Here is a 16,187-nt window from a genome sequence, read left to right on the forward strand (position 1 = left end):
TGTCTTGACCTGCCCAAATTGCAAGTCTTTGAAGCTTTCTGTATTGGGTTTCTTAGAGTAATTGTTTTAGAAAAAGAAAAAAGGATTAAAAAAAGGGGGGGGGGGCCCTCCTCACAGATCTAATGGGTTATTGAAATGCTAAGAGACAAAGCAACCAGCGCCATTAAGGAAAGGTCCACAGGGCAGAGAGATCAGCTTTTCTTCGGGATTTGCATATGCACCTCAGGGCCTGAGCTCTGCCCTTCCCCTTTCTATGTTCACCAGAACTCCAAAAATCCTCCGCTTTTATTTTGGAGTTTTTCGTGTTGTTTTTTTCTATGCCTGTCTCCTCTCTGCTGGGCTGGCTGCTCCCAGATTCTCTGGTGTCTGGTCTCAGTCTATCTATGGTTGGAGTCTGGATCAGTAGAATGAGTTTCCGATAAGGGCTGCCACTGCAGTTCTCCCTTCTCCTTCCCGGAGCTGACAGCCCCTCCTCCCACGGGACTGAGCCTGGCAGGGAGGGGTGCGGATCCCCTGGCCGCAAAAACTTACAGATTTCGCTGATCTCAGCAGTTCCACGTTTTCATGAGTGTTGTATGAAGTATGCCCAAAGTCAGATTGCTCTGTGGTGTCCAGTCCACGCAGTTCCTGGCTTTCTACCTACTTTCCTGGAGGAGTAACGGGCTCTCTTTAAGCACGAAGGATAGAATGTATGGGGACAGTCACCAATCCAAGAAACATGCTCCAAAGAAGTTTCTCCGTGAAGCCGCGCAGGGCTGAGGCTCCGACCCGAACAGACACCGCCTCCGCCATGGCTGCCCGACGCCCCATCAACACCCAAGCCCTGCCTGATACGCCCAGAGATGCATGCCAGTCCGTTAGGCAGCTCTCCGTGCTTGTCTTTTGAGTAAATACAGTCAGCTGTTAGAAATGGACAAAGAATATAAACACTAACTGTATGTCCAAAAGAATCATCGTAGAAAATTAATTCTCCATCCTGCCCCATTTAACATGCTGTGCCAAAGCCTGGTTTCATGCTGTACACCCTCTGTTTTTGTTCTTGTTTTATTTAATTAGAGAAGCTGTAAGTTTACAGAAAAATCGTGCATAAAATAGTGTTCCCTTACACCACAATATTATTAATACTTTACATTAGTGTGGTACATTTGTTAAAATTAATGAAAGAACATTCTTACAATTGTAGTAGTAACTGTAGTCCATCATTTATAGTTGTTCATTGTATTGTACAGTCCTATGGGTTTTTAAATTTTTTATTCTAGTAACATATAAAACCTAAAATTTCCCCTTTTAACCACATTCAAAAATAATTCAGTGCTGTTAATTACATTCACAACATTGTGCTACCATCACTACTTCCCATTACCAAACCTTTACAGTCAACCCAAATAGAAACTGCACAATTTAAGCATTAATTTCCCATTCCTTACCCTCACTCTGTCCCCTGGTAACCTATATTCTAGATTCTGACTCTGTGAGTTTGCTTATTCTAATTTGTTCATATCAGTGAAGTCATAAAATATTTGTCCTTTTGTATCTGGCTTATTTCGCTCAGCATGATGTCTTCAAGGGTCATTCCATGTTGTGGCGTATATCAGAACTTCATTATTGTTTACAGCTGAATAATACTCTACTGTATGTATATACCACATTTTACTTATCCATTCATTGGTTGATGGACATTGGGTTGTTTCTGTCTTTTGGCAGTTGGGAATAATTCTGCTATGAACAAATTGGTGTATAAATATCTTTTTGAGTCCCTACTTTCAAATATTTTGGGTGTGAACCTAGAAATGGGATTGCAGTACACATCCCCTGTTTAATACAATGTTAATGCCACACACTCAGTCTGGCCTAGTGCCTCCAAAAGACCCTACTGAAAGGATCTGAAAGCATCTGGTTCTCAACAATGAGTCAGGACAGCCTGGCCTATTTAATACTGCTTTAAGAGATACAGTGGTAGATCCCAGCACTTCTCCAAGGTAAACAGAATCTGACCTTCTCTTTTCTAAACACTACTTAAATCTACAATTAGAAAAATCTAATATTCATGAATTCAAGGCTTAAAATCTCAGTACAAAGAAGGTGATAACCCTGGCAGGAGCATAAAAAGTGCTATATAAGCGATGAAAGAAATCAGTTTATAGGGTAAACTCATTGCAGAGTGAACCTGCACACATACCACAGCAATCTAACAGCTCAGGTTGTACATCTAGCATGGTATCATGCTTGCCTCTGGAAAGATGGCCCTGAAAATTATTCATGTCTCCATTCCTAGATACCCTGACCCCTCTGTTATGATGGCCTCCTGGCTCTTGTCTGGCCAGCAAACACCTACTTGTATTTAAGACTCCACTCAGATTTAGACTCTCCTGTGACACCTGCCCTAGCTCCCCCGATAGGGACCCTTGCTTCTTCAGGTCTCCCTGTAGATAAAAGCATGTTGTAAATACATTGTTGTTATACTCCTTATGATGGAGTATAATTTCCTCTTTATTTGTCCAATGCCCTTTAGTAATCTATTAATTCTAATAGGTATTTATTTTTATAACCCTATAATCTATAATAGAGCCTGGCTCAGGACACTTGGTAAAGGACTACTGAATGCATGCAGATAACTTTTGATCCCTCTGATAGGTCTGCAGTAGTAAATAACAAGGTAACAAACCATAAATGTTTGTCTAGGCTTGGCATGGTCAATAAAAATTGTGCATATTTACTATTTCAATCAAATATCACTATTATTACTTATTACTTAATTAAGAGGGAAGGCCACTGTGAAATTGGCAGTGATTTGATACTTAAATGCTCCTGTTAAACACTGGTATCACTGAAGTGTTCAGAATGAAACCACGTGTTATATTTATATAAAACAATCTGTATTGTGTAGCATTCCTTAATAAGTGACTCAACACAATAATTTCAAAACTATGTCTGTCCACAAGCACTCTCTTCTATAAGCTTATTTCCATTACTGGTTTGTGGAATCATCATTTATATTAGCCAAGAAAGGCCTAGACTTTAAACTTAAATTGTTTTTCCCACTAGATGCTAAAAGTGGCATCTGAATATCTTGAGTTCATTTTTGCATTGTTTAACCCAATGCATTTCATGGTATTTGCTTGAGCAGCCTAGGAAACTAAAATAAGGGTTCATCCTTGTTGTACTCCAGATCAGAACTTCATTCCCTTTTATGGGTGAATAATATTCCATTGTATAAAAAATATACCACATTTTGTTTATCCACTCATCCACTGATGGACTTTGCATTGCTTCTACTTTTTGGCTATTGTGAACAATGCTGCTATGAACATTGATGTACTTACATCTGTTCAGATCCCTGCATTCAATTCTTTGGGACTTATACCTAGAAGTGGGATTGCTGGGTCCTGTGGTAATTCTATATTTAACTTCCTGAAGCACTGTCAGTCTGTTTTCCACACTGGCTATACCATTTCACATTCCTACCAACAGTGAATGAGTTTACCATTTCTCCACATCCTCTCCAACACTTATTATTTTAATTGTTTTTAATCATAGCTATTCTAGTGGGTCCTTGGCCCATTTCTTAATTGAGATGTTCATCTTTGTGTTGTCGAATTATAGGAGTTCTTTATATACAATATTAAAGCCTTATTGGAGACATGGTTTCCATATATTTTCTCCCATTCTGTAGGTTGTCTTTTCATTTTCTTGATACATGCTTTGATGCACAGAAGTTTTTAATTTTGATGAAGTCCAATATATCTTTTTTTTTCTTTTGTTGCTCATGCTTTTGGTATCATATCTAAAACTCCATTGCCAAATACAACTGAATATTTTCCCTGTGTCGTCTTCTAAGAGTTTTATAGCCTTAGCTCTTTTATTTAGATCATTGATAGGTTTTTAAGTTAATTTTGTATATAATATGAGTTAGGGGTCCAGTTTCATTCTTTTGCATGTGGATATCCAGTTTTCCCAACACCATTTTTTGAAGAGACCATTCTTTCCCCATTGAGAAGACTTGGTACCATTGTTTAAAAAAACCCCGTAGATGCAGGGGTTATTTCTGAATAGTTTTGATTACTCTAAGTAGTTTTGAAATAAATTTTGAAATCAGGAAGCACAAGTTCTCCAACTGTGTTCTTCTTTTTCAAGATGGTTTTGTCTATTCAGGGTCCCTTAAAGTTCCAAATAAATTTGATGGTTGGCTTTTCCATTTCTGCAAAGAAGGTTGTTGGAATTTTGATTGAGATTGTGTTGAATTTGTAATTTGCTTTGGGTAGAGTTGATATCATAACAAAATTTAATTTTCCAATCCATGAACACAAAATGAACACTTCCATGTATTAAGGTCTTCTTTGATTTCTTTCAACAAGGTTTTGTAGTTTTCCACATTCAAGAACTTTACAGCCTTGGTTAATTTTATTCCTATGTATTTGAATCGTTTAATTGCTGTTGTAAATGGATTATTTTATTAGCTCTTCTGATTGTTCATTGTTAGTGTATGGAAACATAATAGTTTTTCCATGTCGATCTTGTACTTTGCCACTTTGCTGAATTTGTTTTTGTTTATTAGCTCTAGTAGCTTTCTTGTAGATTCTTTAGGGTTTTCTATGTATAAGATTGTGTCATGTGCATGAATAGGGATAATTTTACTTCTTCCTTTCCAATTTGGATGCCTTTTATTTCTTTTCTTTTCTTTTCTTTTTTCTTGCCTAATTGCTCTGGGTAGAACTTCCCATATATTGTTAAATAGCAGTAAAGTGGGGCATCCTTGAATTGTTCCTGATCTTAGGGGAAATCTTTCAGTGTTTCACCATTCAGGTGGGTGTGATTTTTGCTGTGGGTTTTTCATATATCCACTTTATCATATTGAGGAATTTCCCTCCTATTCCATGTTTTCTGAGTGTTTTTATCAAGAAGGGGTGCTGGATTTTGTAAAATTGGCTTGGTTTCTTGAAGCAGCATAGTAATTAACTAGAATCTTACTACTGCTTCTTTGGGGGATATTTTTGGTGTTATTCTGACATCAGAATTAAGGATTGAGTATTCAGCTGGGATTGTTCTTGTTATAACTAACAAAATTATACCAAAATTTACCTTTTCTGTTAAATTACACAAGATCCAGTATATTCTTGAGTAGTAGTTCACCTAGCCCCAGAAAGGCACTCTGTAGTAAAATAAGAACCCCCTAACAAATTCCCACCTTAACTAGAGGTTGTTCAGGTATAGAGAACTGATTTTACATTAGAAAACACAAGCCTTGTGAACATTTTTAGAAATAGTTGCCTCTAAGTTTTCCTCAAATATTATTGATCTTTTGTGTATTTCTCCTCAGATAAATATAGCTATAGGATAAGTGTCAAAGTAGAGGGAAATGTGATCTGTGGTGCATAGTCTCAATCTTAACTAATGCTGGAATTGGGCCTTCCAAGTCTCTAACCTATCAAATTTAATTAATTAGGATTGATTAAAAAAAAATAAAGCCAACATTAAAAAGTCTCTTATGTTTACTACTGAAATTAAGCATCCAATAGCTTCAGTTGATGCCATATATGATTTTTGAAGTAACTTTTAAAAAAATCAGCTAGAATTTTCACCAATAATCTAAGACCCTTGGAAAAGGACTGAGTAACCTGGCCCAGGCTACAGACTGTTACCTCTTGGTATAAAACTCTTATTTGGTTTAGTTCTTGGTTGGCAGATTGTGCCCAGCTTCTCTGGCATGGGCAACTTCTATTGCAAAGGAAATTTGGAGGCTCAAAGGGTGCAATTAAAGTTCACATATTACTGTTTTTCATCTGCTTTTTATGTGTTTCCATAACTTGGAGGTAGTAACCTAGATTGCTTATCACCTGAGCTGATAATCTCAGATGAGTGAGATGTTCAGTTTAAAATGGCAGTAAGCAGCACAGCGGGCCTCCTGACACAGGAAGAAATCTAGGACACCATTTAGTGGTATTTTATAGTATCTCTGCTCAGTAACAGAGAAAATAAAGGTAAAGGTCAGAGAAGTAAAATCTAGGGGTTTGTAACACGTATCTTCACACTTGGTCTCTGGAGCTAACATTTTTTAAATGTATGTTAGTAAGAGGGTTTCTACTTTCTGAAACAAATTCCTGATTACCTAAAATGAAATTAAAGTTCTGGAATAGGTATGCATATGCAGCCTAATACAAAAATTTAAATAGATAAAACAATTGGGTTTGTGTCTTGAAAATTATGGCATTTGTAAGTAGGTATGGCTCTTTAAAAATCGGTTATTCACACATATTCTAAGGTAAAATTGCTCTGACAAATGACAAAAATGGACATTTAGTTTTTTCTTTTGGCAGAAAGCTAGCTAATAAATAAGTGTGACTCAGAATCATGTTATGTAATACGTACTTTGAGGTATCGCTTCATGGAAAGAGAAGACTCTTGCAGGGTAGCGTAATCTAAGTCAGCCTGAAGATAATTTGGCACTTGTTGACCCAACTCTGATCATTTTTCTTCTTTCTTTCAAGGTATCTCAGCGTTTGAGTCAACCAGGGGTGGCAATAGGTTTGGTGTGGACTCCTTTAGGTGGGGAAATCATGTTCGTGGAGGCAAGTCGAATGGATGGTGAAGGTCAGTTAACTCTGACTGGCCAGCTAGGGGATGTCATGAAGGAGTCTGCCCATCTCGCTATTAGCTGGCTCCGCAGTAATGCAAAGAAATACCAGCTGACTAATGGTAAGTGACCTAGAAACAGCTGGGATACAGCTGTGTGTGAAGAGCTTTGGATCATGATCAGGAGGTACCTCACAATTCTGCAACAAAGACTAAGATGAGCTTTAAATTATCAGTTACACCATTCAATAAAATGCAGACCTATAATTTTGAACCCCTGTGGAAATTCTGGTTCCCATTTTAGGATTGTTTGCCTAGTGCCTGAATTAGAAACCAAGTCAAAGGGCTTTGGTTTGTTTTTAATCCTACTTGGAACAGAATGAAACTAGTTATTCTAACAGACCACTACTCCAATTTTACTACCCACTAATAATTAGAAGGATTCATTTACCCAAAATATTCATTCTTATCTCTTTGATTTTCTTTTTAGGAGAAAAAGAAAACAGGTTTAATTTTTCCACTTTAAAATCTTCTTTTCCTTTTTAAAGCTTTTGGAAGTTATGATCTTCTTGACAACACAGACATCCATCTGCACTTCCCAGCTGGAGCTGTCACAAAAGATGGACCATCTGCTGGGGTTACCATAGTAACCTGTCTCGCCTCACTTTTTAGTGGGCGGCTGGTGCGTTCAGATGTAGCCATGACTGGAGAAATTACACTGAGAGGTCTTGTTCTTCCAGTAAGTATGAAGAAACCCATTTATATGTATTTAGAAATTTTCAATTTAAAGTGATTTGCCTTCTTCCTGTAAATACCTTGGTTTAAAACACATGTTGAATTTTTATACTTGTAATTAATTCGTTTTTTTAAATTTCAATCAAATTAAACAAAAACTGACAACTTTTCCCATGTTTTAGAAGACTCACTAAGGGAAAAAAATATTAGACTGATTATCAGAAATATCTACTGTTCAGAAGATTTGAGGCCTTTATCTAGTTAAAAAATTGTTAACAATGTATATAGTATATGTATAAAATAGAATAGTACTTGTTTTAAACTTTATGCCCAACTCTTAAGTTCCTTTGAGACCCCTTTCCTTCTATAGAAGACTTGATTACTGTAGTTGATAGATTTATAGAAAAACAGCTAGTATAGAATGGAAACTGTAATAAAGATTGACCATATCTAGTTGCTTAATTTTGAAAAAGTTCTACAAATGTGGGGCCTTTGGGCTTTGGTTCATATCCTAAACTATTTTGATAAAATGCACAGAACCTGAGAGAGTACTTAAGAGTTTTAAAAGTCACTAATTACCAAAAACATTTGACAACAAAATTTTGGCAGGTTCATGGCAAAATGAGAATGAGAGATATTCTTTATTCTCAGAAAGTCCTTATTTTATGATATAATGTGAAAAGATCATTAGTTGCCAATTAAGATCATAAAAATGCTCTTAGTTCCCTGATTTTTTTTATTTAATTCAACTATAAAGTCAGAAGAAAGTCATATTCTAAACCCTATTCATTGGGCTATATTTGTAGATCTATACGCCAAAGAAATGGCTGATCTTTTTTCTTCACCTTACCCCAGGAACTATTGCATTTCAAGTGACAATTGTGGTTACTAGTAGCTGTGCTACTAAAAGGAAATGTTCAAGTGCTTTATTGACAATAAATACTTCAGTTTCTTGGTTCAAAATGGTAGACTAAGCAAGGAATAAAATGAATATATCCTAACATTATCACAAATAAGTGAGGTTAAAAAAAAGTGGGGTCATCAGCTGACAATTCAGCCAATACCTGGAAGATGTGTTCTGGTTGATGAACTATCAAATTGGAGATAGAGACAGTCTTCCTAGCAGAAATCCATGTGCTAGGTGGTATGATTGAGAACTCTATTCATTATCTATTGTTGCCTAACAGATTACCTCAAAATAATAATAAACCTTATCCTTCGTGTCTGTGTGTCAGGAATTCAGGTGAGGCTTAGCTGAGGAGTTCTGGTTCAGGGTCTCTCATCTTATAGGCAAAATGCTGGCCAGAGTGCAGTCATTCAACAGTTGAATGATCCGCTTCCAAAGCGATGCATTCACATGCCTGGCATGTTGGTGCTGGTTGTTGGCAGGAGGCACTAGTTCCTCCCCTCACTCTCCACAGGCTGCTTAAGTGACTTCTTAAAGCACTGGTGATCTGGAAGAGATTGATCCAGGCAGAAGCTCTCATTTTTTTATGACTTATGGAAGTCATAATGCAATCACTTCCACCACATTGTTTCTTTAAGTCTGGAGAATCAGATTCTACCTTTGAAGGGGAAATATATGGACATATTCTAAAACCACCACAAGAGTTTGGGGGTATGTTTTCTCCATCTTTAAGAGAAAAAAAAGTCATTAAGCTTTAGGAAAAATAAGCTACAGAAAAGCTTTCCAAAAAAGTAAACCAAAATGTATGATTAAACAATTGATTGTGTGTTTTTTACAAGTTGCATTTGACTTTGACGCTGTTCTCCACTAAGTAGCACAGAGGTCAGGCCTTTAGGCCTCCAGAAAAGGAAACTATCCTGGAACACAGCTCAGCTCCATAGTTACAGTATTTATGGACAAAACAATGTCATGCTTTTTATTCATTTTCCATAAGCAGTCTTTGGCCAAGATAATTGTGATTATGGAATAGAATGTGTTAACCTTGACAATGTAAAAGAAAGGGAACAGTTGAGAGAAGAGAAGGAGCTCATATCTATCAAAAATTCAGTAGTAGAATGTTTCTCCATTTAAAGATTTAATATCACACTAAGTAAAATGTTAAAAATTTAGGTTACTATTTAACCTTTTGAGTGGCTTTCCTAGCCCATGGTATAACAAAATGGAAGATGGTATGGACTCTTTAAAATAGCAGTGGTTAGGTGTTTATGGAAACAGTATGCATGATTTGCAATGGGTGGAGATGGCCTAAGGGTACCAGAATGGTGAACTGTTGTGTGTGCATACAAGAAAATATTGAGCAACTGTGAGGAGTGAAGCTGTGAGACAGCATTTTGAGTGAACTACACCAGGAACAAAGGCAAACACTGTAATGCCTCACCAATATGGACTAACTACAATGTGTAAACTCAGAATTGAATCTTAGAGCACAGCTTATCAGGGGAACGCTTATTGTAAGGGTCTCTAGAGTGTAAGCTATTACAGCAGTCACAGCTATTCCTTAATTGTAATGGCTGTCTCCGGATTTCAAGATGCTGATCCCTTTGTGTATAACCTGATCGATCCCTGGGACTTTGGGTATCTGTGTGATACATGAAACTCAGAGCTAGAACTCGACAGATATGAATGTCAGTATTAGCACATACAGCAACTGTTAAAAAAACTGAAAAAGTGCCCAGACTTCAATTAGAGACATGAATGAAGCAGATGTGATTAGGACTAGGGCAAGTAGGGCCAAGGGTAAAGGATGATACTGACTGTATTTTAAAAATTCAGATTCCATGTGAGACCAAGGAAGAGATGTTTAGTTGGTTCAGGATCTACATTTCCTAAACAATTTAACTTATACAGTTCATTCAAATACCATAAATACATGGAACTTTTAATAGGAAGTGAGAGTTGGTAGGTTTGCATAGGTTAGTGTGAAATAACAACACATCCCAAAGTAATCTGGACAGAGAATAAAAATATATATGAAGGGCCTCCCTGAGGAGCTGGGGGAAAATGCAGGTGTTGGGCTTTCTCACCTGGATTGTTGTTGATGTTCTCACAGACACTGAGGACTGGCGATTTGGTGTGCCGAGCCCTTATGAAGCTCGTTATTGCAAAGGAGAGGCTAAACCTGCCTATAACTGTGCCTAAGAGTCTCCCCCTGAGTGCCTCTTTGTTGCTCAGATGTGGCCCTCTCTCTCTCTAGCCAAGCCAACTCGGCAGGTGAACTCACTGCCCTCCCCCCCAAGTGGGATCTGACTCCCAGGGGTGTAAATCTCCCTGGCAACACAGGATATGACTCCCGAGGATGAATCTGGACCTGACATTGTGGGATTGAGAACATCTTCTTGACCAAAAGGGGGAAGCAAAATGAAATAAAGTTTCAGTGGCTGAGAGATTCCAAATGGAGTTGAGAGGTCACTCTAATGGGCATTCTTATGCACTATATAGATAACCCATTTTAGGTTTTCATGCATTGAAATAGCCAGAAGTAAATACTTGAAACTATCAAACTGCAACCCAGTAGCCTTGACTCTTGAAAATGGTTGTATAGATAGCAACGTAGCTTGTAAGAGGTGACAGTGTGATTGTGAAAGCCTTGTGGATCACACTCCTTTTTATTCAATGTATGGATGGATGAGTAGAAAAATGGGCAAAAAACTAAATGAAAAATAGGGTGGGGGGAGAGATTTGTGTGTTCTTTTTTACTTTTATTTTTTATCCTTTTTCTGGTACAAGGACAATGTTCAAAAAATAGTTTGGAGTGATGAATGCACAACTATATGATGGTATTGTGAACAATTGATTGTACACTTGGGATGATTGTATGGTATGTGAATATATCTCAATAAAATTGAATTTTAAAAATAGCAACAGTTAAATTTAGTGAAAAGGTGGATCAGAGTTTCTTTCAGAGGAGGATGATAAACCTTAATAACTTTCTTCTCTCCTTATAGGTGGGTGGAATTAAAGACAAAGTGCTGGCAGCACACAGAGCAGGACTGAAACGAATCATTATTCCCCAGAGGAATGAAAAAGACCTTGACGAAATCCCATGCAATGTGCGACAAGATTTAAGTTTTGTCACAGCAAGCTGCTTGGATGAAGTTCTTAATGCAGCTTTTGATGGTGGTTTTACTGTCAAAACCATACCTGGTCTCTTGAATAGCAAATTATAGATCCAAATCTCAACTTTTCAGAATTTTAAGTTATGAAGTACCAAAAGGTACTAACAAGGTTGATTTTATTCCTACTAATATTTGTAAACAAATGTCTCTAATTTGTGAACATAATCACAACAGTAATGAATCTTACCTAGGTGGTGACTTGTGTTTATTACAGAAATATACTAATTTAATAAATTGATAAAAGTTGAAATCTTTTGTGTTTAATTGGGATCATCACTGTCCCTGGAAAGGTATAAAGCAGTGATTCAATGTTGTCCCCAGCGCAGCATCATCTGTATCACCTAAAAACTGTTTAAGAACTGCAAATTCTGAGGCCTCATTGCAGACCTCAGGCAGAAACTTTGGGGTTGGAGCCCAGTGATTTGTGTTAACAAGCCCTCCAAAATGATTCTGATGCACAGTAAATTACAAGAAACATTAGTATAGACCATTACCTTGGGAGACTCACCTAAGACTTCATTGAATCCTGAAAACAATCTGGGCAAAGAAGAAAATAAAGTCAGCTATTAATACTTATGGAAAATAGTATTCAAGTTAACCTGTCTAACCCTGAGTGATGAGGTATATGCAACTCCAGTGTCAGTCCCCTGTTAATGCTGAAGGAAATTAACAGAACAGGATAATTAAATTGGGCAGAGTGAGTTTTAGCACACATCATAGAAATTCACTGGTCCTAGATGCCTGCAACCCTAGAAAATCCAGGCCCAGAGGGAGGCAGCCATCCATCCTGGCGTGGGCCCTAACCTTGGAATCCTGACTCCTGCCACCTCCATCTGCTGCTTGTTTGCCTGTGCCAGTTCCCAGATCTGCAGACATCTCCTCCTGTGACTCAGTTGAGTCTGGCTAACTATGAAGCCAGGCTCTTCTGCTGGGTGACCTCTGTTTTCTTAGTTTTCCTCACCTGTAAAATACAAATAATATCTAAACTCAGGGTTATTGTGAGGATTAAGTTAGAATGCGGTGTAAAATAGCATTTATAAAAAGAAAGTAACAGGCTTCAAAATGCTACTACAAAACATAGGAACAGATACACAAAGATATTTTGGAATTGCTTGTTTGAGAATAGGGGCTGCAAGTTACCTGAGATAAAATACTGTGCTCAGGCTTGCTAGTATTCTGTGAAATTGTTCTGGGAGGATGAGTCCAGACCTAGGGCTAATTAAAGCACAATGGAAAAGAAAGAGCATCAAGACATTTGAAAACATCTCATTACTATCCTGACACTATTGTAAATTTTATCATTTCCATTTCAGTCATCTTACAGGGGAAGAAAATAAGCTATGATTGTTTATTTGTTCTCCACAACCATAGGAAGCTAACCCATACACAAAGTGCTCTGCTGTTACATAAGCATCCTGTCCCACCCAGCAGAATAGCAACACAGAAAACTTTAAAAATTTGAGAATATCTGTATTCTTCATCCAGAGTCCTGAACATGCACCTTTGTATTTATCGGAAAGCAGCATTAGGGCATCTTCTGTTCCCTTGCTTTTTTTTTTTTTTTTTTTTTTTTTTTTTTTTTTTAAGGAGCCTTCTGAGAAAATCGGATGCAATTTTCCAAGTGTTTGAAATTTAAGCAGTATTTTCATTTCTCCAGCTTTATTTTAAAAGTTACATGTACCACAGTTAGCTGGATTTTTATTGAAAATGCTGATTAACTCAGGAAATTCTAGCTCACTGGGTTTACAGGGAAGGCCTTGGGATCTGTGTATTTAACCAGCATCCACATGCTTTTTACACAAAGGCTTTTGAAACCTCACCTACTGACTAAATAAAGCTTTAAGTGCTTTGGCTACCAAGAAATCTAGATTGTCTACTTGAGGCATACAAGTGAAATTTTTCTTTGGCTTGGCACCCTCACTGGTCCCTTGAACCGTAACCACAAACCACCCATCGGAGACAGAGACCCTTCATCATTTTTGATCACCTATTTGCAAACAGTGGGAAATACCATCTGTTCGAGTGATCCTAAAATATATAGAATCAGTTTATAAATCTACGACTGTAGTAAGGCTTCCTGATTGTATGAGCGGGGTTTAAATGATACTTAACACTACCTGAATTTTTTTTAAAATAAGAGGGAAAACACAAAAAATGGGCACACTAACTTAAATACGTGAAGATTTTTCCTTTTTATTCCCTTGACATCAAGATTTGCATTCTGGCCATAGTGTGTAAAAGGGGGAATGCAGGTGGGTTTTATTTCCAATGCCGTCTTCAGTTGACTGGTGGTAGCTGCTTGAAATGCAGAGAATTGACTCTCACCTCTATGGGTGCAGTGATTCCTGATGTCTCCCACCCTGGGCTCCCTGTGCCAATACCTGGTCTCCGTTTAAGCCTCACCTTCAGGGCTGGTGGACATCAGTGTAAATGAATCAACTGTGTGGTCAGGCGATCACCTGCCAAGTTTCAGGTGAGTTGATAGTATTTTCTTTTATAAACTACTGAAATGGGACTTGACACTGAGCCATGAAGAATGTTACTTTTCCCAATTCCCTTTCCAAAGACAAGTTTATTTTAACTGGAATTATTAGGTGTAAACATCAAGAAGTTGTTTTTGAAAAGTAACAGATGTATTCAAGCTCACATTATTTTGGCCAAAATAAGTTATATTTGAGTTCCCATACCCATGAAAATCTTAACCAGTAGCTTAAAAAACAGACAACACAAAAGTATAGTCATTATCTAATTTGATGATTTATGGACTGATGCTAATGCTCATTTTTTTTGTTTTAGTGGATCCTGCAATGAAAATTTCACTTACTAAGAAGAAAAAAAAAACACCAAAACAGGAAGAAAATATTTGACTAGACAGAGGCATAATCAGTAAATGAAAAGCTGTATCAAAAATGATTTTTAAAAAATATTAGGGAAAGCTTTTTCATAATTCATTTGGAAAATTGGATGTAGTTTATATTTATCAATGAGCTAAAGAACAGTTATTCAGTGTTTAATACTTTTAATATTAAAATATTCAACATCCTAATATTTGTGGACTTAGTCCAAACCTGTCAAAATACAGCTTTATAACAAAAACCCAAGTATTCTTTCCTACCATTGTGAAGGACGGATGGTTTAATGTTTGTCAACCTTTGATGCTTTTCAGAATTTAGAATGGCCCAAGAAAATTACATCTGTAAAGTTTGTTTACCAAAGGTGCCTACAGATGGTCCTGCAAGGAACTGGGGATGTAATACCGGACCCCATGATGAGCTCTTGATCACACTTCACCTTCTTCATCCCCTTTGGAGATAGATTCTATTAGCCCCTTTCACAGAGGAAGGCCAGGCAGAGAGATTAAATACAAATTAATACGGAGTCAGAACTCAGGCAGTTATAATCTACAGCCCACACTGTTCACTACATTTTAGCAGATGCCTGGTAAGTATTACACAGTATTTGGGGAGAATGATGCAGTTTTTAGATACGTGAGAATCTGGTATAAAGCTATAGACCAGTAGTAGTAAACCACCAAATAACACTTTGTGTATTTATTTACAACAGGCATACCAGGTAAGCAGGAGGGAATGTCAAAGATTCAAGCAGTGGGTCCACGCTACAGGTTGCCCCTGCACTGTATCTGTACCTAGGCTAGTTGGTAAACTGTACACTTGATTCACCCTATTATGTTTTCATCTTTCTCTTTTGTCCAGTCTAATGCAGCAGTTACAGACTGACTCCCAGGTATGTTTAATTTATCCACAGTATTTTGTTTTTTAAATTTGGATTACTAACCAACTCCTCCACACAGGAGTATGAATTAAATAAGATTCTACCATTACTAGAATCACTGCAGATGTTTCTGAATATAAAGAGCTCTTGAACTCTTTTGGGGGAAGGGGGAAAGCACACCATTATTTTTGGTGAATTAAGCTATCTATAGCCATGCACATTAGTTGAAAGTTTACAGCAATGTGGGCCTTAAAAAAAGTTATACATACTATAATAGAAATCACTCAAGCAAAGGGAAAAATTGCTTCCAAACTATCATTACCATATTAAACTGGCCAATGACTCAATTCAGCAGATCAAATTTTAAGTACATAAAGGCAAAAGGGCAAAGTTAGAGAGTATCTCCTATCCGTGCTCCATACAATCCCTTGAAAGACAACAAAAGAAGGGACAAGGGTGTAGAGGAATGTATTTGTTATAACAAAGGCAATTTAAGAACAATATAAATCATAAATCTCAACATGGACCAAGGAGTGTGGCTATGTCATCCCTGTGGGCTATGAGCATGAATAACAAGAAATTATTAACATTAACATGTCACCCTTATTAGATGTCAAATGTATACAAAACTTAACTACCTTTTGCTTAAATTAGCAAAATGTGAGTGTGCTGGTTTGGATCTATTATGTCCCTCCCAAAAGCCATATTCTTTAATGCAATCTTGTTGGGGCAGATCTATTATCTTTCTGATTAGGGTGTGACCTCTTGATTGTTTCCATGGAGATTTGACTCAATCCACTCTAGGCAAGACCTTTTGATCCAACTATCTCCATGGAGATGTGGACCCACCCATTCAGGGTGGTTCTTAATTAAATCACTGGAGAGACTTCTGGAGAGATGATTGCTGACGCTTTGAGATGCTGGCCCAGAGTTTGCTCCGGAGAAGCCAAGAGAGGACAAAATGCCCCAAGAGCAGCTGAGGAACTTTTGGAGAGATGCTTGGGAGATGACACTTAGAGGTGCATGGAGACCCTGGAGATAACAGCCCAAAGACATTTTGGAGAAAG

At 37.4% G+C, this 16,187-nt stretch overlaps 1 protein-coding gene across 1 annotated transcript in view; it reads left to right on the forward strand.

The window, feature by feature from the left end:
• LONP2 (lon peptidase 2, peroxisomal) overlaps nucleotides 1-11,638 on the forward strand; it is a 179,355-nt gene extending 167,717 nt beyond the window's left edge. Inside the window, exons 13-15 of the mRNA XM_037816336.1 lie at nucleotides 6,486-6,693; nucleotides 7,119-7,309; nucleotides 11,218-11,638. Of these exons, the coding sequence (XP_037672264.1) occupies nucleotides 6,486-6,693; nucleotides 7,119-7,309; nucleotides 11,218-11,439 (621 nt within the window). The 3' untranslated portion in view covers nucleotides 11,440-11,638. The remainder of the gene's footprint in view (nucleotides 1-6,485; nucleotides 6,694-7,118; nucleotides 7,310-11,217) is intronic.
• The last annotated feature ends 4,549 nt before the right edge of the window (nucleotides 11,639-16,187 follow it).

This window comes from Choloepus didactylus, chromosome 22 (assembly GCF_015220235.1).
Source record: "Choloepus didactylus isolate mChoDid1 chromosome 22, mChoDid1.pri, whole genome shotgun sequence".
NCBI lineage: Eukaryota > Metazoa > Chordata > Mammalia > Pilosa > Megalonychidae > Choloepus > Choloepus didactylus.